At 42.2% G+C, this 24568-nt stretch overlaps 2 protein-coding genes across 2 annotated transcripts; one reads left to right on the top strand and one right to left on the bottom strand.

Moving 5' to 3' along the window:
* Positions 1-2867: 2867 nt before the first annotated feature.
* On the bottom strand, positions 2868-9361 carry vhl (von Hippel-Lindau tumor suppressor). The gene is made up of 4 exons (XM_035777789.2): positions 8955-9361; positions 6739-6861; positions 6243-6452; positions 2868-4478 (listed from the first exon to the last, which is right to left on the bottom strand). Exons 1-3 carry the CDS (start codon positions 9148-9150, stop codon positions 6256-6258), a joined length of 516 nt encoding a protein of 171 aa, XP_035633682.1. The 5' UTR covers positions 9151-9361; the 3' UTR covers positions 2868-4478; positions 6243-6255.
* An 8466-nt stretch (positions 9362-17827) lies between these two features.
* Positions 17828-24315, top strand: LOC118388579 (oxytocin receptor-like). Its single transcript, XM_035777786.2, has 3 exons — positions 17828-17999; positions 18307-19229; positions 21701-24315. Exons 2-3 carry the CDS (start codon positions 18365-18367, stop codon positions 21904-21906), a joined length of 1071 nt encoding a protein of 356 aa, XP_035633679.1. The 5' UTR covers positions 17828-17999; positions 18307-18364; the 3' UTR covers positions 21907-24315.
* The last annotated feature ends 253 nt before the right edge of the window (positions 24316-24568 follow it).

Raw genomic sequence — 24568 nt, 5'->3', positions numbered from 1 at the left:
CATGAACAGTTATGAGAAAATCTTGTCATATGTTTAATTAGTTTGCTCAGGGGTACAGTACAATTCTGTGTCACCATGGCAGCTGGCATTGAGAGCAGATAGGTGGGTACCTTCATGAATATAACATTGTGATTTACAAATCATTCTAAGGGATGAGTTTATATGATTGTTTTACTCAATTATTCATGTAGGACCAAGAGATTTACAAAGAAAAATGTTGAAGTAAACCAGAACTGCATCAGTGTGTTATGAAACAGTCTAATCTTTACTAATGGGATAAATGCACAAATTCACATGACTGAAAGCCTGCAGGAAACCGCTCATCTTCTATTCTATATCTGATTGACGTCATTGGTAATCTACAAATGGTCGCCAGGGTTTTTAAAAGGTGGAAATCAAGATAGGAGGCAGATAAACATCCACCGCAAAGAGAGAACTCGATCTTTGTCTGTGATGCTGGGTTTTTGTGTTGTTTACCCACGTAAAGGACTTGGTGGCATAAGATATTTCCACATTTTCACCCATGAGATACAGACTTTCGGAAGTGCCTCCCTACAGAAAAGTACATGCATGTATAAACAACAGCTATTTTGGTATGAGAATCACTATTAAAACATGACCAATGTAACCGTACCTAATCTCGCTGTGTCTACATATAACCCTGTGGTAAATTATTTTATCCACACTTGGTACATGTCAAGGCAGACTAGCTGTGGCATTGCGATAAGACTGAAATGGTCCAATAGTGAAGGAAAGAAGAGAGATGATTGGACTCCCTGTTGTCATCTGACGTGACTGGGGTCCCAAGTGTTCTTCCTTTTATCCTCGGCCTGCATGTTTCTGCAACTCTTCTCACAAAGACAGGTAAAGATTGTGTTTCTTCGTAGCCTAGCAACAGGTCCTCCTCTATAATTTAATATCTGTAGCACAGGTTTCATATCTTCTGATGTGAAGCTGCATAGAATGAACACATACACACACACACACACACACACACACACACCTATAGACACTATAGAAAGGTACATACCTAAAATACATGAATGGAACATCCATAGATCTGAACATAAAAAACATAATGGTTTGTCCTTAGTAGAAGAGAACTGTCGTATATAATCCACAAGAGGTTGGTGGCACCTTAATTGGGGAGGATGGGCTCATGGTAATGACTGGAGCGGCACCAGTGGAATGGTATCAAACACATGGTTTCCATGGTTCCCAGGTGTTTGATGCCAGTCCATTTACAGGTATGAGCTGTTCTCACATCAGCAGCCTCCACTGATATAAATCACTATGCTTTTTTTGCATTTATCAGGAAGCTTTTTTATATTACCACCTAAAAGGAATGTATCAGGTGTGTTATTAGAAGTTCTGGTACTTAGCTTTGGTAGGTAGAAGCTGGTGCAGAAACAGTGAGCAACGGGAAGTGCAGTACGAACCGACACAGGAGAGGGGTAATAAGAGGGGGGATAAATTAGGCAACAGAGATCCAGCACTGAGAAATCTTATATTTACATTTACATTTAAGTAATTTAGCAGACGCTCTTATCCAGAGCGACTTACAAATTGGTGCATTCACCGAGTGGTATTATTTCAGCAAACCCCATCTGAATGCTGAGGCCATAGAATTATACACTGAACAAAAATATAAATGCAACATGTAAAGTGTTGGTTCCATGTTTCATGTGCTGAAATAAAAGATCCCAGAAATGTTTCATACGCACAAAAAGCTTAAATCTCTCAAGTTTTGTGCACAAATTTGTTTACATCCCTGTTAGTGAACATTTCTCCTTTGTGGAGTTAATCTAACCACTTGACAGGTGTGGTATATCAAGAAAATGATTAAACAGCATGATCACTACACAGGTGCACCTTGTGCTGGAGACAATAAAAGGCCACTCTAAACTTTGCAGTTTTGTCTCACAACACAATGTCACAGATGTCTCAAGTTGAGGGAGCGTGCAATCGGCATGCTGACTGCACAGATGTCCACTAGAGCTGTTGCCAGATAATGTAATGTTAATATCTCTACCGTAAGCTTCCTCCAAGTAGTTTTAGAGAATCTGGCAGTACGCCCAACCGGCCTCACAACCGCAGACCACGTGTATGGCGTCGTGTAAGACATAAGCTACAGACAACGAACACAACTGCATTTTATTGATGGCAATTTGAATGCAGAGATACCATGACGAGATCCCGAGTCCCATTCTCATGTCATTCGTCCACAGCCATCACCTCATGTTTCAGCATGATAATGCACGGCCCCATGTCGCAAGGATCTGGACACAAGTACTGGAAGCAGAAAATGTACTTGTTCTTCCATGGCCTGCATATTCAGCAGAAATGTCACCCACTGAACATGTTTGGGATGCTCTGGATTGATGTGTACGACAGCATGTTTTGGTTCCAGCCAATATCCAGCAACTTCACACAGCTATTGAAGAGGAGTGGGACAATATTCCACAGGCCACAATCAACAGCCTGATCAATTTTATGCAAAGGAGATGTGCTGGCTTTATAAGGCAAATGGTGGTCACACCAGATACTGACTGGTTTTCTAATCCACACCCCTACCTTTTTTAAGGGTATCTGTGACCAACAGATGCCTATCTGTATTCCTAGTCATGTGAAATCATATTTTAGAGCCGCATTTATTTATTTAAATTGACTGATTTCCTTATATGAACTTTAACTCAGTAAAATCTCTGAAATTGTTGCATGTTACATTTATTTTTATCATTCTACTGTATTTCTGTGGCGGAGACATGGACCAGCTGTGTAACGGTAGGGACTTACGTCCGTTAGTCCATACATTACTATTCCCTTGAACTGTGAAACTTACTTTCTTAAGAAAAATTGGAACAGGCCAAGAACATAAACATTTATTAGGTTGATGTATCAGTCTTTTGCATATGTGGAATATATTACAAATAGAAAACATTGCAAAAAAAACAGGCACGTAGGTACACACAGTATGTATTTTTCACAAAGCCTCTAAGGTTGTTTGCAATATACACTGGGTGTACAAAACATTATGAACACCTGCTCCATGAGCCTGACCAGCTGAAAGTTATGATCCCTTATTGATGTCACTTGTTAAATCCACTTCAATCAGTGTAGACGAAGGGGCGGAGACAGGTTAAAGAAGTATTTTTGAGACATGGATTGTGTATGTGCCATTCGAAGGGTGAATGGGCAAGACAAAAACAATTTAAGTGCCTTTGAACAGGGTATGGTAGTAGGTGACAGGCACACTATTTTGTGTCAAGAACTGCAATGCTGCTTGGTTTTTCATGCTCAACAGGTTCCCGTGTGTATCAAGAATGGTCCACCAACAAAAGGGCATCCGGGGGGTGCAACTCAATTTTAGGAAGATGTTCTTAATGTTTTGTACACTCAGTATATATTCCTATACTTAAACAGGCACGGGGGGGTGTGGTATATGGCCAATATACCACGACTAAGAGCTGTTCGTAGGCACGACGCATCGCAACCCTTAGCTGTGGTATATTGGCCATATACCACAAACCCCGAGGTGCCTTATTGCTATTATAAACTGGTTACCAACTAAATTAGAGCAGTAAAAATGCATGTTTTGTCATACCGGTAGTATCTGGTCTGCTATACCAAAGGTGTCAGCCAATCAGCATTCAGGGCTCAAACCACCCAGTTTATAACAGTTACTTTGACCCATCCCTCATTCAAACCTGTACATCTTTTCTCACATCTTTACATTTTATGATGAATAAATACATTGAGCGTGTTCATTACAAAGCTACAGTATGTAACAAAAACATTTGTTTTTCAATTACCTTGATTGCCAGCAAGCGTGTAAATCAAGCTAAATGAATATATTTTGGTTTACTTAATCTATTCCAAACCCAGTATATTTGTTTAACAAGCTGATGAGCAAAACCTGCTTGAAAGTCTTAAACACTCCAAAGCAGGGTTCCCCAACCAGTGGGGGATTTATTTGGTCACCCAAGTTTTCTGAGCAAAAATAATAATACATATACACACAAACACCAGTCAAAAGTTTTGGACACACCAACTCATTCAAATGTTTAGTTGTGCTATTTTCTACATTGTAAAATAATAGTAAAGACATCAAAACTATGAAATAACACATATGGAATCATGTAGTAACCAAAAAAGTGTTAATACAAATCTAAATATATTTTATATTTCAGATTCTTCAACACGGCCACCCTTTGCCTTGATGACAGCTTTAAACACTCTTGGCATTCTCTCAGCCAGCTTCACCTGGAATGCTTTTGCAAAAGTCTTGGAGTTACCACATATGCCAAGCAGTTGTTGGCTGCTCTTCCTTCACTCTGGGGTCCAACTCCTCCCAAACCATCTCAATTGGGTTGAGGTCGACAGATTGTGGAGGCAAGGTCATCTGATGCAGCACTCCATCACTCTCCTTCTTGGTCCAATAGCCCTTGCACAGCCTGGAGGTGTGTTGGGTCATTGTCCTGTTGAAAAACAAAATGATAGTCCCACTAAGCGCAAACCCGATATGACATATCCCTACAGAATGCTGTGGTAGCCATGCTGGTTAAGTGTGCCTTGAATTCTAAATAAATCACCCCCACACCACCTCCTCCATGCTTCACAGTGGGGACCACACATGCAGAGATCATCGTTTCACTAAAGACACAGCGGTTGGAACCAAAAATCTCAAATTTATACTCAAATTTCCACCGGTCTAATGTCCATTGCTTGTGTTTCATGGCCCAAGCAAGTCTCTTCTTACTAATGATGTCCTTTAGTAGTGGTTTCTCTTAAGCAATTCAACCATGAAGGCCTGATTCACAGTCTCCTCTGAACAATTGATGTTGAGATGTGTCCATTACTTGAACTCTGTGAAGCATTTATTTGGGCTGCAATGTCTGAGGTGCAGTTAACTCTAATGAACTTTTCCTCTGTAGCAGAGGTAACTCCGGGTATTCCTTTCCTGTGGCGGTCCTCATGAGAGCCAGTTTCATCATAACGCTTGATGGTTTTTGCGACTGCACTTGAAGAAACATTAAAAGTTCTTGAAATGTTACGCATTGACTGACCTTAATGTCTTAAAGTAATGATGGACTGTCGTTGCTCTTTGCTTATTTGAGCTGTTCTTGCCATAATTTGGACTTGGTCTTTTACCAAATAGGGCTATCTTCTATATACCAGCCCTACCTTGTCACAACACAATTGATTGGCTCAAACACATTAAGAAAATAAATTCCACAAATTAACTTTAAACAAGGCACACCTGTCAATTGAAATCCATTCCAGATGACTACCTCATGAAGCTGGTTGAGAGAATGTCATGAGTGCGCAAAGCTGTCATCAAGGCAAAGGGTGGCTACTTAGAAGAACCTTCTGTAGCTCAGTTGGTAGAGCATGGCGCTTGTAACGTCAGGGTAGTGGGTTCGATTCCCGGGACCACCCATACGTAGAATGTATGCACACATGACTGTAAGTCGCTTTGGATAAAAGCGTCTGCTAAATGGCATATATTATTATATTATTATATTATATTATATTATAAGAATCTCAAATATAAAATATATTTTGATTTGTTTAACACTTTTTTGGTTACTACATGAGTCCATAGTTGTAATGTATTCACTATTGTTCTACAATGTAAAAAATTGTAAAAATAAATAAAAACCGTTGAATGAATAAGTGTGTTCAAACTTTTGACTGGTAGTGTGTGTTGACATAAAAAAATAAACATAAAATCAGCTCTAAGTGATTGAACTTTCAGAAATCTGTTCCACAGTATTTCCATGTGGCAAAAAAGAGAGCTATGTGACCGTGCACAAATGTAAGTAAGGTTTGGAATTATTATGCTTTCGTCAAATCGTATATATGTTTGGGCTTCTCGCAGTGATTTTGCAGTCTACAAATTAATTGTAATTATGTTCCAACCACCTGACAATCCACAACAACAACAAAAACAGCCAGCAGCTGAATCAGGTTGATGATCCCTTCTCTAAAGTCAGACCACTGAATTGGTTGACACATTTTTTTCCTAAGCTACGAAGACCATTTTAAACAATTGCAACAACAACAAAAAATTGATAAGACCCTCGGTAGTTGCTTATAGCAGTGAATTCAACCCTGACCTCCCAGTGTCCAGTGTCCAGTGTCCAATCAAACAATCTTAAATTCTGTCATCTTATTATTTTGATAGATTCAGAAACATCAACATCAGAGCCATATAGCGATATCTATATAAGCACTCCTACTCTAAGTTGCTCCTCATGCATCCTGGGGTTGCTGCCTGTCTTCTAGGAGGCGCTGTTCCACGCGCTGGGCGATGCGCATCAGGTCCTTCAGCACGCTGGGACGGTCCTCCAGCTCCTCATGGAGACACCGAGCTATCTCCAGCCTCCTGTAGTCCTCTGGACGGACCAGGCGCCGCACTACCTGGAGGGCACGCTCCTTCAAGCTGAGGACTGAGGGGAGAACACACATACACAGATATGACATAGTTATTAGATTAAAGAATAATATTGATTATGTGTGTTGTCAGTGCAGAGTAGTAGTAGTAAAAATAATAATGTGTGCTGATCAAAACACAGAACAATGATCTACCAGTCATAATCACCAGTGACCCTGCTGTTACACAGGGAGTACAAACCTCTTAGCAGAGATGCTCACATACAGGGAGACGACACTATTATCGGTGTACAGATGATCTGTACAGGTCAAAGGAGAATTCAAACCTGATGTTTCTCTAACCTGGTAATGTGACGTTAACCTGGACAGCCTGTCCATTCTCCATTGGTTTGGGCAGGAACATCTCTTTACTATTCGCCTTCAGCGCATCATCTGTCTCTGCATCTCTGAACATCCAAGGATGACCTGATAGAATAAAAACATGGAAAGGTATAAAGACGATACACACCAAGACCAAATACATGCAAATAAACACATGTGTAACGCTTGTGTGAAAACAACCAGGCGTAACTTTGCTAAACTGCGCACTGTAAGGGTATATCTTTATTTTTTGAAAGATTCTCTCGCTTATTTGAAAATTAAGTTCCAAAAGGTTTCCAAAATAGTATCAAAAGTGTGGCGTATTTGCGTTTAGACAGAGCATTGGGATTGAACCAATGATATGTATTAAGCCTAGATGAAGGCTCCCTGTGAGCAGACCGCGGCTAATAAAGAGTGATAGAAATAACATGTTTCAGTAAGGTTGGCTCCTTAGCGTTCATAACCATAGTTATCAACTGTACTGCAGAAATGGAATTAAATTCAGAAAATAGATGTTGTGGTGGCAGCTGCGGAGAAGTACTTGGGGGTACAAAATTTCACTGCAGAAGAGTTAGATTGTGTGCTGAACGATAACATCCCATCCTCCCAGGCTGTTGGCCTGGTGTAGGATCAGATAGGGCCAGGTAGTGGAATAGTGGTGAGGTTAATGGGTATAGGGTTACTTGGTGGGGCCATTTTTCTTCTATGTTACCCTCCCCTTTTGTGTCACAAAGTGTAATGAATTTACACTCCATAAGAGTGGGCGGTCAAGCCCATACAAGTAGGTCACCTAGCAGTTAGCAGAGTTGGGCCAGTAACCGAAAGGTCACTGGTTCCAATCCCAAAGCGGACTATGTGAAAATCTGCCAATGTGCCCTTGAGCAAGGCACTTAAACCTAATAATTGCTACTGTAAATCACTCTGGATTAGAGCATCTGCAAAAAATGACAAATAAAATGAAAATGTGGACCGATGTTTGTAGATCGCCACAATACCATAGTCGAGAAACCCTAGACAACTGACTGGGGAGAAGATGGTGGAGGCGGATATTTTGTTTGAAACTGACGGCGCGTCGAGTGGAGATTTGACTGCAGTGGCGAACAGGAAGGAAAACGTGAGAAGTGGTTGTGAATCTAGTAAAGTCAAGCCTTGCTCCGACTCTTTTTTTTTAGTTGGACTGAGGATTTTGGACCGTTGGCGTAATCTGGGAGATCTGTTTGACGACTCGATTAATATTATAGATGCATTGGATAAGGTTGCGTCAGAGAGGATAACAATCTTTTTTTTTTTTGTGTGTGTGTCCGAGGAGCATAAGGAGCATGCTTTGCAACTGAAAAATATACCAGATAGGAGGAATGTGTCCAAACCCCTGCAGTGTGACAAATGTAAACTATTTGGGCATGTGTCAAGTGTATCGTATGCCAGTTGAGGCGAAATGCTGCAATTGTGGTGGCAAGCATGTGCCCGGATTCATGAAGTGCCCTGTTAGGGTGAAGGAGACAGAGGTGGCAAGAGTAAGGGCCGTCCAGCATGTCTCCTATCCTGAGGCGTTGAGACAAGTGAGAGAACGTTGAAGAAACCATGGTAGTTACTCAGAAACAGGATTCTGATATGTTGCATGTTTAAAAAAGGTGGACTTTGTATCGATTATTGCATTGGTTATAAACTGCACAGCGCAGTCTGAGAAAATCTGAGGGGGAAAAATGCATTGTGGGCGTGGCTTAAAGTTTTTGGGGCCTATGGGGTTTTACAATAGAGGCATTACAGGGAATCCTGTCGACAGATGTTATGTTCTCACAGGCTCGGGGATGTGATTTGGAATATGACAAAGAGTTGTGTGGGTTTTTGGATTGATATTGTATGATTTTTTTCCCCATTTCACCTATTTTGTTTTCGTTCACTACACGTACAGTAGTTGGCGGAACGTACTTTTAACGTTGGTTTGCTGACCGATATAATAACAGAAGAAGACTGACGGGGGGGCTGTTTTGAAGCCACCGCGCAACCATTTTGGTATCGTTACTCCATTCTAAAACAATATTTTGGAAGCTATATGAGTTCCTTTAACAATTAAAATTATATTACAAACACCTTAATGTATACTAGAGTTATTGACAGTTATTGATGACCAATTCTTGAATTAACAGAAAATATTACACTTAACGTTACTCGCTGGTGCTAGCCAAGCGTCTACCTACCTACGAAGGTGTTCATTTTCATTCCTTTTCCTGGCTGTAAAATATCGTAGAGTTGAGGTTCCCCGCGGAAATTAATCCATACTGGTCGCATGATTCGAGGACTCCGGTTACAAAACACTGCAATCGACGGTATTCCGCTTTTCAGAGACCTTACCAACGGGAGCTGTTCTTCTCCCCCTTGAATGTCTTGAGGCATAACTTGACGTTAGCTAGCAAAAAAGAAAAGTATAAATTGATCTAGCAGCTGTAGCTAACAAGATATGTCTTGAAGAAAGTATCATAAACATATAGATAGTCATAAACGCAAAAGCGACATTATAAAGGTAACTTATTTAAAGTTGTTATATCTTGTCTTTTCATGCCAGCCAGCAAGTCGCTTGTGTTTGTTATGTAATTATTTTCCGCTTGAGGAGGGCGTGGAAAGAATGTCTTCACTGAGTGGTCCGTTTTACTGTCAATCAATGGCTCCTGACCAATTACGTACCTCACACAATGTACATTTTTGATACAGAAGACCTTCTGATGTCTATTTAGTTATTATTACTTACGTATTGGGAAATAAAGAAACCGTGTGAATTGTAAAGCAGCAGTATTATGACTTGTAGAGCAGAAATCTTGTGAAGTTGTTTTCTAAATGAGCAGCATGTTGTTATACCCTACAGTGGAATTTTTAAAATGTTTTTCACACACACAGAAGACATGCAGATGGATGCAAGTAAAATGGGAATCTCGTCCAACCAGCTGGCTCTGAGTTGTGCTGTTATGCTGTAGCTAACTACTGAGTTATGCTGTAGCAATTGAGTTTAAGGATGAGGTTAATAAAATGTTTGCACAATTATCCTCTAGAAGTGAAGGGAGTTTTTTACATTGCTCTTATATGATTGTTGCAATTTTGCATCTATTTTTGTAGTGAATACAGTTTGAAATGTCTGTCATTACAAGCAGGCCAACAACATACCTGGCAGCACTTGCAGTGCCTCATGTTTTTTTGTTTTTTTCATCACAAAAGGGCTGACTGGGTACATAAACAGGCATTTGAGTCACCTAAATGGTCGACACTTTATCAGGCATACACTGTATACTCATTTTCAATAAGCCACATGGCTCGGTGTGAATGGATTTGGAGTGCAGCCTGAGTGTTGTACTGTATTTGATCAATCATATTGTATTTCCCTATGCTGACTGTGTACATAGGCTTATTACACTATTCAGCTCCCCCCACTCCCCTTTTCCAGAAGTTGCTGTCTCTGTGAAATGTGAAAAATTAATGCTTAAAGGTTAACCCTCAAAATAGTCAAAAGATGTTAATGGAGGACCGTACCCGAAAGGGAGAGGTGATTAATAAAGCCAGATTGAAAGAGCCCTTACGATAGTGCCTGATGCTTGCATTCCCAGACATTGAGCGCCGCAACAACACCAGCAGCCAGATACTCATCTTGTGTGTGTAGAATAATTGGGCCATTAATTGACAAAATAGTTCCTAAAGTGCAGAAAAGGGCAAATAACAAGGTGCACAGTCCTGCACAAGACCTGTTTGTCGGGAGCTTCATGAAATGGGTTTCCATGGCCGAGCAGCATCACACAAGCCTAAGAATACATTTACATTTAAGTCATTTAGCAGACGCTCTTATCCAGAGCGACTTACAAATTGGTGCATTCACCTTATGACATCCAGTGGAACAGTCACTTTACAATAGTGCATCTAAATCTTAAAAGGGGGGTGAGAAGGATTACTTATCCTATCCTAGGTATTCCTTAAAGAGGTGGGGTTTCAGGTGTCTCCGGAAGGTGGTGATTGACTCCGCTGTCCTGGCGTCGTGAGGGAGTTTGTTCCACCATTGGGGGCCAGAGCAGCGAACAGTTTTGACTGGGCTGAGCGGGAACTGTACTTCCTCAGTGGTAGGGAGGCGAGCAGGCCAGAGGTGGATGAACGCAGTGCCCTTGTTTGGGTGTAGGGCCTGATCAGAGCCTGGAGGTACTGAGGTGCCGTTCCCCTCACAGCTCCGTAGGCAAGCACCATGGTCTTGTAGCGGATGCGAGCTTCAACTGGAAGCCAGTGGAGAGAGCGGAGGAGCGGGGTGACGTGAGAGAACTTGGGAAGGTTGAACACCAGACGGGCTGCGGCGTTCTGGATGAGTTGTAGGGGTTTAATGGCACAGGCAGGAGCCCAGCCAACAGCGAGTTGCAGTAATCCAGACGGGAGATGACAAGTGCCTGGATTAGGACCTGCGCCGCTTCCTGTGTGAGGCAGGGTCGTACTCTGCGGATGTTGTAGAGCATGAACCTACAGGAACGGGCCACCGCCTTGATGTTAGTTGAGAACGACAGGGTGTTGTCCAGGATCACGCCAAGGTTCTTAGCGCTCTGGGAGGAGGACACAATGGAGTTGTCAACCGTGATGGCGAGATCATGGAACGGGCAGTCCTTCCCCGGGAGGAAGAGCAGCTCCGTCTTGCCAAGGTTCAGCTTGAGGTGGTGATCCGTCATCCACACTGATATGTCTGCCAGACATGCAGAGATGCGATTCGCCACCTGGTCATCAGAAGGGGGAAAGGAGAAGATTAATTGTGTGTCGTCTGCATAGCAATGATAGGAGAGACCATGTGAGGTTATGACAGAGCCAAGTGACTTGGTGTATAGCGAGAATAGGAGAGGGCCTAGAACAGAGCCCTGGGGGACACCAGTGGTGAGAGCGCGTGGTGAGGAGACAGATTCTCGCCACGCCACCTGGTAGGAGCGACCTGTCAGGTAGGACGCAATCCAAGCGTGGGCCGCGCCGGAGATGCCCAACTCGGAGAGGGTGGAGAGGAGGATCTGATGGTTCACAGTATCGAAGGCAGCCGATAGGTCTAGAAGGATGAGAGCAGAGGAGAGAGAGTTAGCTTTAGCGGTGCGGAGCGCCTCCGTGATACAGAGAAGAGCAGTCTCAGTTGAATGACTAGTCTTGAAACCTGACTGATTTGGATCAAGAAGGTCATTCTGAGAGAGATAGCAGGGAGACCTGGCCAAGGACGGCACGTTCAAGAGTTTTGGAGAGAAAAGAAAGAAGGGATACTGGTCTGTAGTTGTTGACATCGGAGGGATCGAGTGTAGGTTTTTTCAGAAGGGGTGCAACTCTCGCTCTCTTGAAGACGGAAGGGACGTAGCCAGCGGTCAGGGATGAGTTGATGAGCGAGGTGAGGTAAGGGAGAAGGTCTCCGGAATTGGTCTGCCCTCTTGACCATGCGCAATGCCAAGCGTTGGCTGGAGTGTTGTAAAGCTTCACCATCTGGCTGTCCAACACACAAATCTGGGTTTGGCGGATGCCAGGAGAATGCTACCTGCCCCAATGCATAGTGCAAACTGTAAAGTTTGGTGGAGGAGGAATAATGGTCTGGGGCTGTTTTTCATGGTTTGGGCTAGGCCCTTTAGTTCCAATGAAGGGACATCAACACTACAGCATACAATGACATTCTACACGATGCTGTGCTTTCAACTTTACGGCAACAGATTGGGGAAGGCCCTTTTCCTGTTTCAACATGACAATTCCCCCATGTGTAAAGCGAGGTCCATACAGAACTAGTTTGTCAAGATCAGTGTGGAAGAACTTGACTGTCCTGTACAGAGCCCTCAACCCCATCGAACACCTTAGGGATGGCTCGCTGACGGCGAGCCAGGTCTAATCGCCCAACATCAGTGCCCGGCCTTACTAACTCTCTTGTGGCTGAATGGAAGTAAGTCCCTGCAGCAATATTCTTCTTCCCAGGAGAGCGGAGGCCATTGTAGCAGCAAAGGGGGGACCAACTCCATATTAATGTCCATGATTTTGGTCATGTAGTGTGTATAGTAGTTTAAACTACTGTGCACAAAACATTCTGAAAACCTGCTCTTTCCATGACAGACTATCCAGGTGAAAGCTATGGTCCATTATTGATGTCACCTTTTAAATCCATTTCGAAAATCACGTGTAGATGAAGGGGAGGAGACAGGTTATAGAATGATTATTAAGCCTTGAGACAATTGAGACATGGATTGTGTATGTGTGCCATTCAGAGGGTGAATGGGCAACACAAAATATTGAAGTGTCTTTGAACAGGTTTTGGTCGTAGGTGCATTGAAACGTTTTTGGTGTTGTCACGCTAACAGTTTCCCTTGTGTATCAAGAATGGTCCACCACCCAAACGACATCCAGGCAATGGCTGGCCAGTGGTCAAAAAACAGGTAATTGATGAAAGAGAAAAAGGAGGCTGACACGAATTGTGCAGAGCAGTGCATCTATCAATTTGCAGATGGATACACTGCTGCCATGAAGGGATGTACCTGATTGGCAATGATGTTCAGATATCCTGTGGCATTCAAACATTGATCCACTTTCATCAAGGGACCCAATGTGTTGCATGAAAACACCCTACACCATCACAGCACCACCACCAGCCTGCAATGTTGACACGTGACATGATGGATGTACTTGTGGTTTTCTCCATACCCTAGTCATCACCATCAGAGTGAAACAGAAGTACCGGGATTCATCAGACCAGGCAATGTTTTTCCAATTCTACAGCGTGTTTTCGTACCTTAACCCACTGCAATCGCAGTTTTGTTTTTTGCTGAAAGAAGTGGAACTCTGTAACGTCGGCGGCTGCCATACCACATTCGTGTCAAGGTACGATGAGTTGTGCATTATTTTATGGGTCTTTGGGCACCAATGTTGTACTAGACTGTCAGTTGACTAACTGTAGCCCGCCTGTTGCTCTGCACAATTTGCAGCAGGCTCCTTTTTCCTCTTTAATCAATTACCTGTTTTCGACCACTGGCCTGCCATTAGCTGGATGTCCTTTGGCTGGTGGACCATTCTTGATACATACGGGACACTGTTGAGCATGAAAAACCCACCAGTGTTGCAGTTCTTGACACTCAAACCTGTGTGCCTGGCCCCTATTACGATACCCTGTTCCTGTCCCCAGGACAGTTAATCTCTTTTTGTAACGTGTTGAGGCCGGTGTTGTGATGAAAATCTCCCCCCTGCCAGAACCCCCCCCCCCATATAAACACGCACACACTCAATTCTTCATTGCTGTGACTTGCTTGCTAGTTGAGATTTCTGCTCTTCACTCCATTGTCAGTTTAGCCTACATTTCACTGATCTTAGTAGCAGAAAGCATTTTTTATTTGTGTCCTTCAAGGCAGCTGTCAATGATCACATTAGGCTTCGATTCATTTTATTTCTAATGGCGGTTTGATCACGGGGGAGAAACTAGTAATGTCTGCAATTTTCAGTTTGGCTATTTGTTTCAAGTGTATTAGTCTATAAATAAATCTCTTTGCCAAAATTCGTCACATCTCCCATGTCTTATTCAACTTGTAGTTGTTTTGAAATGTTTATTGCTTGCCAAGATTTGACTCCCTCCTCTGTTTAATATAACACACATACATTACTTATTCATTTTAGTTGCCTATCCTGATATGATGTTTGTTCTATAGAAAGTATTTGACTCTGATGTGTGCACAGACAGTATTTGACACTAGCCACAAAATTAAGGAAATTAGAAGGGGGAGGTGATTTCGGCAAGGCCATTTTCTTGCCTGCCGAGAGGCAAATACTTTCTGTGGCACACACTACTGATCAACATGAGCTACCAAAATGGTTATGAAGTGTGCCAGGCCTTGCAGTTCCACGAAAGAAGGAGGGGGGATTTCTGCAGGCAAGAAAATGGCCTTGCTGAAATCCTCCCTCCCCTTCTATTTTCCTTAATTTTTTCACTCGAGTCATATACTTTCTGTGGCACACATCAGAGTCAAATACTTTCTATAGAACAAACTTCACGTCAGTGTAACAGTATAGCTTCCGTCCCTCTCCTCACCCCTACCTGGGCTCAAACCAGGGACCCTCTGCACACATCAACAACAGTCACCCACGAAGCATCGTTACCCATCGCGCCACAAATGCTGGCTCTTGCAGAGCAAGGGGAACAACTACTTCAGAACGAGTGACGTGACCTGATTGAAACAGCGCGCACCACCGCTAACTAGCTAGCCATTTTACATCGGTTACATCAGCATAGGCAACCTAAATGAATAATTCATGTATGTGTGTTATATTAGACATAGAGGAGGGAGTAAAATGTTGGCAAGCAATAAACATTTCAGAACAACTACTAGTCGAAAAAGACATGGGAGAGATGACGAATTTTGGCAGAGAGATTTATTTATAGACTTCATGCGAAGGGGGAAGAATTCTGTCAGGGGGAGATTAAGGAGAATGAGAGGCTCAATTAGGCTAAAGATGTTGGAGAAATGCTGTATTTGAAGCACCACTCCCTTCTGTTTGCCTGATGTTGCTATGGAAATCAAGCTGTTTTTACCATCCCTGTAACTGTCGCTTCTGCGGTGAGGTAGTTTTCTAAACTAAAACTTGTAAGAAGCATTAGGCTCTCGGTCTGAAATGCACTTGTGAACACTTGAGTAACCTCCACTCGTTGCAGTAGCGCCATCGTAGCCTTAACCGCGGCATATGTTTACCGATATCCCCTTTTTCTTTCAATCAGTTTAATTCGCTATTTTTCAAGGCCTAAAGGCAATTTTTCAGTTATATTCCTCAAGCCCAATAAACAAACATGTATCTTTCTAGTACTTATGGAAATCAAAAAGGTTTATGAATGAATTTGAGGGTTAATGTCAAAACGATGTTTATGTAATAAAATTCAAATGTAGACATCGTTGACAGGCTCGTGGTCTACCCCTCCTTGTGGGGACTGCAGGGTGTCCGAAACGCCAGTGCTCCGAGGCAACCCGGAAACATTGGCAATATAGGGACATAAGCAATGTTTGATTAATTATTTTGCCATCTGTGTTGTGTGCTTATTAATAACCTCTTGTAAGTTTGTAAGTTTACTCAAGGCCTGAGTTGAATGCTCTAGCCTACATGAGAACCCGGCCCCCAGGCCCAGACCATAGACGGATCAAGCACGATCAATGGATATCTCTTTCTTGCTCTCTCTCATATAGTCAAACAAATGGACTGACTTCAAAAGTATGTCTCTCTGATCAGGATTAATCCAAGTTAGTGCCCGGTGGCCTCCATGTAATCAGTGTGATGTAAAGGTCCTGTTTGGAAATATGTTTACTGTAAGATGCACAAAACACAGCCATGTGTTAGCTTTCCATTACAGTATTGAGTGTTTATCTCCAATTGGTTAGACTCAAAGATTGTTCCCATTATAGAGGTAACTTACTCTCTGTTGACAACATGGATCCTCTGATCCCACCTTCTCCATATCTCTATCCCCATGGAAGACATACACAGTCTGGACATCCAGGAGGCTGTGTGGAAGTGAACTAGCCCTTGCCTCCCCTTTAGTGGGTAAAACCCAATGATGTGTGACTATGCTGATGTCTATCATAACGCCAGAGGAGGACCTGCAGCTCCCAGGGATTCTGATACAGGGGACTATGTTGAGGGAGTCAGAGAGATTCTCATATTATTATCAGTCAGAGCTACAGAATATTTTTAAGGACCCAATGAGAGTTATTAGTGATATAACTATCTTGATCTTTTGTGTGTTCCATACAGCAAAATCAATGGTGTATATTTAACTCTGAAAGTGTTAAATGTACACTTTTTTCAGTGAACACACTTTTTTTCAGTGAACAGTGAACAGTATAACACTTTTGAAACTATTAACATCAACACTGATGGTTATTTTACACCACTTAGTGTTAATGTCACTCTTACAGAGTGAATTTAACTCCTGAATCAACACAAGAAATGTAACACAACAAAAAAATCAACACTGGCCAATTTGTTATGCACATTAATACTTAAGTATGATATTTGTGATAGGCCTCTCGCAAGAGGGCCCCCAAGTACAAAAGTGTAAGAGTCATTTCTCCTCCAGTGTTTCCAGAGAAAACATCTGTAACCAGCTGGAGTCAACTGTGTGTCTGGAATCAACACTGTCTGTTTCAGAACATCTGGGGGCTGTCAGGAACATTGGCACATGTCCCATGCCCTGTTATGTGTCTGTCTGGATAAGCCAATATAGGGAGGATGAGACTATAGGTCAAAGGGTATTAGGATAAATTGTTATTAGAGGAGTGCATGTATTGTCAGCATTGATCCATTTTGTGGATGGAACACAAAGCATTTGCACGGGCAGGATCTGAACCCTGGTCAAATGGGAATAATCGACATCTTGAAAGTTATAGTAAGTCAAATCAAATCAAATTTATTTATATAGCCCTTCGTACATCAGCTGATATCTCAAAGTGCTGTACATGGTTTGTAAGTGGCTGGTGATGTCCAATTGTGCACTCATATAAATATTATTATTATTTAAATGTTACATTCATTCAATTGTTAAACAATGCCACCCACTGCCAGGCATACTGTAGGCCTATGAATTATGATAATTGTATCAAAACATTTTTTAAACCCGTTGTTTATTAGATTTTTATATAACCTGCTCATTTGGGGTTAAGGTTTCAGGAAGCTCAGTTCTGTCTAAATTGGGCTGTTCTCATTATCCCAGGAAGCTAATACATAATGACTGGAATTATTCTGTATAAACATGGAGCCACAGAGTTTCTCAAACTGTACAGTCTTTGATTGAGCTCTTCGTGGAAAGGGAAACTCTCTTGAATGGCTGAGACAACTTACAAACACTTGGTGCCTATGTAAACAGTATACCTCGCGCGGTCCAATGTAAACATCCGTTAGCCTATACAGACAGCCTAGCAGCCTGAAGCACTCTAGCCTATGACCGAGCTGTAAATAAAAAATGAAAGCGTTGTTTAAAAAAAACAAATCAATAGTTACATAAAATGTTTTGATAAACGTCTTCATATTTGAGACTTGTCGATAGAGTGGACAGGGCTCTCTATCATGAAAGGTGGAAGTCGCTGTGCGCGCGAACATCTGGAGCTGAAGGATAGCTCCACCCTGCTCCCACGCAAATAATATAAAACCCAGAGCAACAGATGCAACACCTCATCAATAGACTACTAGGTTGCAGCTCATGTCGACCCCTCCCCAACTTCTCCTGCGCACTGCAATCAAACTGAATATCAGTTAAGTTGTCTTTGTTTAAGTTATAAGCCTAAATTTCTTTAGCCTATGGCCCTATGTTTTTTGATGGGTTGAACTCATTGGGCTAATAGTTATTTTGGAGATTTAGGTTATCTAAAATTCTCGGACATGATGTCACTATTTAAGCATTGATGCATTGTAATTTTGAAAGTTAAATTAGCCTAAAACGCATCTTACTAACTCAGTAGTTTTAGATCAGATATGGTAGGTATATCAAACATTAGTGTAATAGCATATCAAAGTATCTCTGTTAGTCAGTGTATCAATTTGTGTCTTGTTTCTCTGCAGAAGACCGCTCGTGCGTAAAGTTGCTGGCACCCGCCTCTTCGCTCTCCAAACCTGAACCATGTACCCGTTTAATGCCAGTTTCAGTAACTTCAGTATGATGATGGAGGTTGCGGACATGCCCCGGGATGAGAACCTGGCCAAAGTAGAGATCGCGCTGCTCAGCGTCATCTTCGTCAGTGCCGCTATCCTGAACACGGGTCTACTACTGGTTCTGTGGAAGCGGCGCAAACAGGTATCCAAGATGCGTGTCTTGGTGTTCCACCTTTGCGTTGCAGACCTGGTTGTGGCGTTTTTCCAGGTGTGCCCGCAGCTCATGTGGGACATTACGGACAGATTCATCGGACCGGACCTGGTGTGCCGCTTGGTGAAGTATCTGCAGGTCGTAGGCATGTTTGCGTCCACCTACATGATCGTAGTGATGACCATTGACCGCTACCAGGCTATCTGCAACCCTATGGTCAAATTTCAGAGGAGGCGCAAGCGCTGGAACATTCCTGTTTGCATCGCCTGGGCGATATCCCTCGTGGGCGGCCTGCCTCAGATTTTCATCTTCTCGCGGGTCCAGGTGGCGCCCGGGGTGTTCGACTGCTGGGCGGACTTTATCCAGCCCTGGGGCTTGAAGACCTACATCACCTGGACCACGATGGTTATCTTTGTCTTGCCCATTTTGACCGTGGTGGTGTGCCAGGTGCGAATCTGTCGAGCCATCCAGAATAACCTTTACTTAAAGACTCACCAGGATGGGGGTAGCGGGGTTGCCTTTCAGCTGCCCTCCAGAACCAGCAGCGTGGCTGGTGTGTCCAAAGCACGAATCAAAACTGTGAAGATGACAGTGGTTATCGTACTTGCCTACATCATCTGCTGGACTCCGTTCTTCACCGTCCAGCTTTGGTCTGTGTGGGACAAGGACGCGCCAACAGAAAGTAAGAACACGGATATCAATCTTATTATAAATGTATAATAAAGTCCCCAAATATGACTGTCAATAGGGCGTTAGGGCTGGCGCCCCACTTGTGATAAAACAATATAGACATTTTATATAGTAATTATTTGTATCAAAAATATATAAGCCTATATATTATATCAATCATGGATTGTGTTTTAAACGCTCATAAAAGTGGGGCAGATGTGTACATTTTCCTGTTTCAAAAATAGATTGTTCAGAACAAGCTGTTCAGTTACTATGCTCATCTGCGACTGCAAGCAGCCTGCATCAGCACCGCCTCCGTGGGCGCATATGCCATGCTGAATGTTGAGGGGGTTTGGGTTTGATTAACCTCGCCCGGGCGCACGTGTAGGTTTGTTTTGCACCGGCTTAAAGTTGACTGCATGAACCAGGTGCCCGCTCTGTCCGCCAGCAAAGTAGTCTCAAAACAAAAGTAATGTAATTCAGCATGTGTAGTTATTAGTAGAATTCTGTGTTTTCCCATGCAAAAGTGGTTGCTTTTGAAAAAAAACTCTTGATCTGCTCTATCAGGTATAGATGCTGCTAATGCAAATTGTAATTAACTTGTTAATAAATAATCATAACAGTCACGGGTGCCTGGGACCTGATAAACTAGACAACAACATCCAAGAAAGGTCGAAGGACAGAGGGATACACTAGCTAGAATCTTCTCATTGCGGATCTGGTAGGACAAACAAGCTTGGCCAATTGTATTGTCCATCAAGGTAGGTGACAGGGTGACTTGTGTGGACAAAAACAGACCAAAATTGGGTGTATCAATCACAAAGGATGAAGAAAATAATTAGCCAGCTACAGTAATTTTGATAAATAGTTTGGATGATTTTTGGGTCAAATGAACCAGTTAGGCTATCTTCCTTTGATAAGTAGCTTGCTAGCTGGTTAACAGTTCACTCTCATGCCAATTTCAAGTTTTTCTAAACTAATATCTGACTAAGGGTGCGTTTGTAAATTCACTCTGGAGTGTCAGAGTGTGCTGAGTGCAGTCAGATTGTCCGTTCATGAATTCAGTGAATTTTGTTCTCGGAGCGTACAGAGCGCACACTGGACGTTCAGGCAGAGGAGTAAGCTTGATGCGAGCGTTCTGACCTCACAACGGCAGTCAAGTGCCCAAGCTAAAGTTAGATAGTTTGCTAGCTACTTCCAGACACAAATGAGAGAAACCTCACTCTGACCATTTTATTCGCCCAAGCAGAGCTGGTTAGACTGTTTTCATGTTATCTAGAGTGTTAGTGACTGGAACTGTGCTGCTGCCAATGTTTACTGACACTGGTCATATTCGCGGCAGGGTAGCCTAGTGGTTAGAGCGTTGGACTAGTAACCGGAAGGTTGCAATCCCAGAGTTGACAAGGTACAAATCTGTCATTCTGCCCCTGGACAGGCAGTTCCTAGGCCGTCATTGAAAATAAGAATTTGTTCTTAACCGACTTGCTTAGTTAAATAAAGGTAAAAAAAATAAATAATAATAATAATATTCAGCGGTTGTTGTGTGTTCAGAATTTATGATTGGACAATCTGACAACTCTCTGAATTTACTAATGCCAAGATCGGTCTCTGAGCGCACTTTACAAACACACCCTATGTTAGCTAGCTATCCCCAGTTAGATAATGTGTTTTCCCAGTTAGATAATGGGTTTCCACTTATTGCATCTGCATGCATGTTATGTTCTCCCTGGTGCACTCATTTGTTCGTGACATGAGCTGGCTGCTCGTTGTAAATAGTAGCCTATGATCTAATCTGTTCAAAACAGTGGCAGCAGTGGTCATTTGGTTTTTGACATGCAAAAGTGAAATATGTGTATTTATACTGTTGTTCAAATGCACATATTTCTTTATATGTCTTCTCAAATAATATACTGGTAGTTTGAAAACATGACATCATATTTATGTCATGCTGCTTTGTTGACAACTCCAACCACCTCATGCCCAGGGTGTTCACGCCACAGGTACACACCCTCTGATTTAGGCTAGTCTCTTACACGCCAATCAGACCTACAGCATCATTGGACAAAATGGTGCCCAGCATAATCTGGATATGTGTGCAACAAAAAGTTCAACATTCACCTTCTGCTACCATTTCTGTCAAGCCATCTACACATACAATTTGGTGCATACCTTTGATAAATCCAACATATGCACCACACAGAACACACTGCAACTGCCTCTGCAACCAGTGGAGGCTGTTGAGGTGGGGACAGCTCATAGTAATGGAAACCAGGTTTGATACCATTCCATTTACTCAATTCCAGCAATTATTATGAACATCCACCCTCAGCAGCCTCCACTGTCTGCAACGCAATGCTGCAAGGCAAACGCTGCCATTGGAAATTAATGTACTTCTGGTATACCAAAACGCAATGACACTGTCGGTGTGATCGAGGCGTAGGGCGCAGTAAATGTGCGTAATTTATACTTGTGTTGTCATTGCAGCCGCAACGTTCACCATCCTGATGCTGTTGGCAAGTCTGAACAGCTGCGCCAACCCCTGCATCTACCTGCTCTTCAATGGCCAGCTGCCCAATAAGCTGACGGTGCTGTGCCGAAGGCCTTCCAACGGGAAAGACTCCATTAACTATGAGGCCACAGTGGTCAGCTCGCTCTACATGAGCTTCAAAAGCATCTCCGACTCCAAATAGAACACACAGTTTTCATATTCTCCAGGTATGGGGAAGCAAGTAACTAGAGACACGCTTTAGAACCTGAAAGGGTTCTTTGGCTGTCCCCATAAGAGAACCCTTTGAAGGACCATTTTTGGTTCCATGTAGAACCCGTAACAAAAAAGGGTTTTTCCTATGGGGTACTGCCGAAGAACCCCTTTGGTGCTCTTTCTTCTAAGAGTGTATGTGTGGAAATACATGCTAAATACTGGGGAATAGTCCACCACTAATGGATGAAGGCAGCCTGTTTGTGATGTGGGCTGGCGCTGGGTGTCACAGAGATATATCACGGTTGTAACACTTCTGGCAGACAACATAGGAATGAACAACATTAGCTAGATTTCCGACAGTTTTCATGCGAATATGATCAAATCCACATAAAAACAATATGCGAATTTCCCACTCTGGAGGTGTTTCCATCAAATGTACTTGATTGACATGATGCAGATAAAAGGCTGTGTGCGCGTGATCATGTGGTGCACATAAAATATATTTTGCGGTTAAATGTACCCAAGAAAAAATACAAGTTAAATGAGTTTCCACCACATTTTCAACTCTACTGATGGTTTTCTAGCTAACAGCGCTATCGTATTTATATTTGTCAAACGGCAGCCAGGCCTTGATTAACATGTCACCAGAAGAAAAGGAGCATCAAGCTCATCACCTTGCACTTTCACCACCCTGTGAACTTCATCATTTATTTAATCTGTAGCATAATAAATTACATGCTTTCCCAAAGAGTTGTAGTGGGGAGGACCACACATGTCATTACGTGACTCCAAGTTTACTTCGATATGATAATTATTATATCAATATTTGCGCAGAGCAGTGTTTCCCAACTCCTGTTCTCGAGTACCCACAACAGCACATACATATTTGTTGTAGCACCAGACAAACTCACCTGATTCAACTAATTGAGGGCTTAATGATTAGTTATCAAGTTGAATCAGGTGTGCATGTCCAGGGTTACAACAAAATGTGTGCTTTTGGGGGTACTCGAGGTTGATTAGTTTCCTACCTTTTTGTGAATAAATGTCTAAATCTAATCTAACACCATCAGTTAACACCTGCAAACTTTTTAATTGTATAGTGTAGACTGCATTTACTACCTGTGATTGTTTTCAAAAATCACATGATCATCTTCAGCTGTTTGGTGCTTTTATGATGCCAGAGAAGTGGTGAAAGAAGCAGTTACAAAATAGAAGGTGTGTGTTCACAGACATTGTCCAATGTTGATGTAACCTAACAAAATACAAGCCAACTGTTTGATGTCTTCTGTGCACATATGAATGACCCCTATGACGTAACTGCAATGATGGAATAGATGTTCTTCTTCTTTGTTTTATTTTCTCGCAGTCATACTGTGTTCAGCCGTGTTTGATCTTGCCTAGCCATCTTGTCTCAAAAGGACCACAATGGAAATAAGTCCCAGACTTTGTGTGTTATCCTCCATGCTTTAACAATGGAAATAAGTCCCAGACTTTGTGTGTTATCCTCCATGCTTTAACAATGGAAATAAGTCCCAGACTTTATTGTGTGTTATCCTCCATGCTTTAACAATGGAAATAAGTCCCAGACTTTATTGTGTGTTATCCTCCATGCTTTAACAATGGAAATAAGTCCCAGACTTTATTGTGTGTTATCCTCCATGCTTTATCAATGGAAATAAGTCCCAGACTTTGTGTGTTATCCTCCATGCTTTAACAATGGAAATAAGTCCCAGACTTTATTGTGTGTTATCCTCCATGCTTTAACAATGGAAATAAGTCCCAGACTTTATTGTGTGTTATCCTCCATGCTTTAACAATGGAAATAAGTCCCAGACTTTATTGTGTGTTATCCTCCATGCTTTAACAATGGAAATAAGTCCCAGACTTTATTGTGTGTTATCCTCCATGCTTTAACAATGGAAATAAGTCCCAGACTTTATTGTGTGTTATCCTCCATGCTTTAACAATGGAAATAAGTCCCAGACTTTATTGTGGGTTATCCTCCATGCTTTAACAATGGAAATAAGTCCCAGACTTTATTGTGTGTTATCCTCCATGCTTTAACAATGGAAATAAGTCCCAGACTTTATTATGTGTTATCCTCCATGCTTTAACAATGGAAATAAGTCCCAGACTTTATTGTGTGTTATCCTCCATGCTTTAACAATGGAAATAAGTCCCAGACTTTATTGTGTGTTATCCTCCATGCTTTAACAATGGAAATAAGTCCCAGACTTTATTGTGTGTTATCCTCCATGCTTTAACAATGGAAATAAGTCCCAGACTTTATTGTGTGTTATCCTCCATGCTTTCACTCATGTCCATGTATGGCTTTTTCTAGTTTTATGTGTGCTTGTTTTTTGAAATGGTCAAATTAATAAACTAAACTTTAGAAAGATTTTTGGAAAACTTTGTTTAATACCCCGAAAATGATGTATGTAAACCTTCTATGTTTAGGTCTGTTATAAACTGACAAAGACTAATGATTTTGTAGTGCAATTGATTGTAAAATAAACAACCACATTTTCGTGGGTAGATGTTTTCCATTTGAAATGAAGCCCATAAAGTTGCCAAGTTGCTGGAAGCCATTTTATTTTTGTTCTGCAACAGAGCTGTTTCTGGGAGATTTCTTGGAGTTAAGGAATTCTTAT

The sequence above is a fragment of the Oncorhynchus keta genome, chromosome 10 (genome assembly GCF_023373465.1).
Source record: "Oncorhynchus keta strain PuntledgeMale-10-30-2019 chromosome 10, Oket_V2, whole genome shotgun sequence".
In the NCBI taxonomy this organism is placed as follows: domain Eukaryota; kingdom Metazoa; phylum Chordata; class Actinopteri; order Salmoniformes; family Salmonidae; genus Oncorhynchus; species Oncorhynchus keta.
The sequence above is the reverse complement of the archived record's forward strand: the minus strand, read 5'-3'. Positions and strand labels throughout refer to the sequence as shown.

Excerpts from the sequence above, each read along its gene's own strand:
- vhl (XM_035777789.2), bottom strand. The coding sequence starts at position 9,150 with ATGCCTCAAGACATTCAAGGGGGAGAAGAACAGCTCCCGTTGGTAAGG. Across the intron at positions 6,862-8,954 it reads GAAAATGAACACCTTCGTAG|GTCATCCTTGGATGTTCAGA; the intron begins GTAGGTAGACGC and ends TTATTCTATCAG. Across the intron at positions 6,453-6,738 it reads GGTTAACGTCACATTACCAG|TCCTCAGCTTGAAGGAGCGT; the intron begins GTTAGAGAAACA and ends TTCTCCCCTCAG.
- LOC118388579 (XM_035777786.2), top strand. The coding sequence starts at position 18,365 with ATGTACCCGTTTAATGCCAGTTTCAGTAACTTCAGTATGATGATGGAG. Across the intron at positions 19,230-21,700 it reads CAAGGACGCGCCAACAGAAA|CCGCAACGTTCACCATCCTG; the intron begins GTAAGAACACGG and ends TTGTCATTGCAG.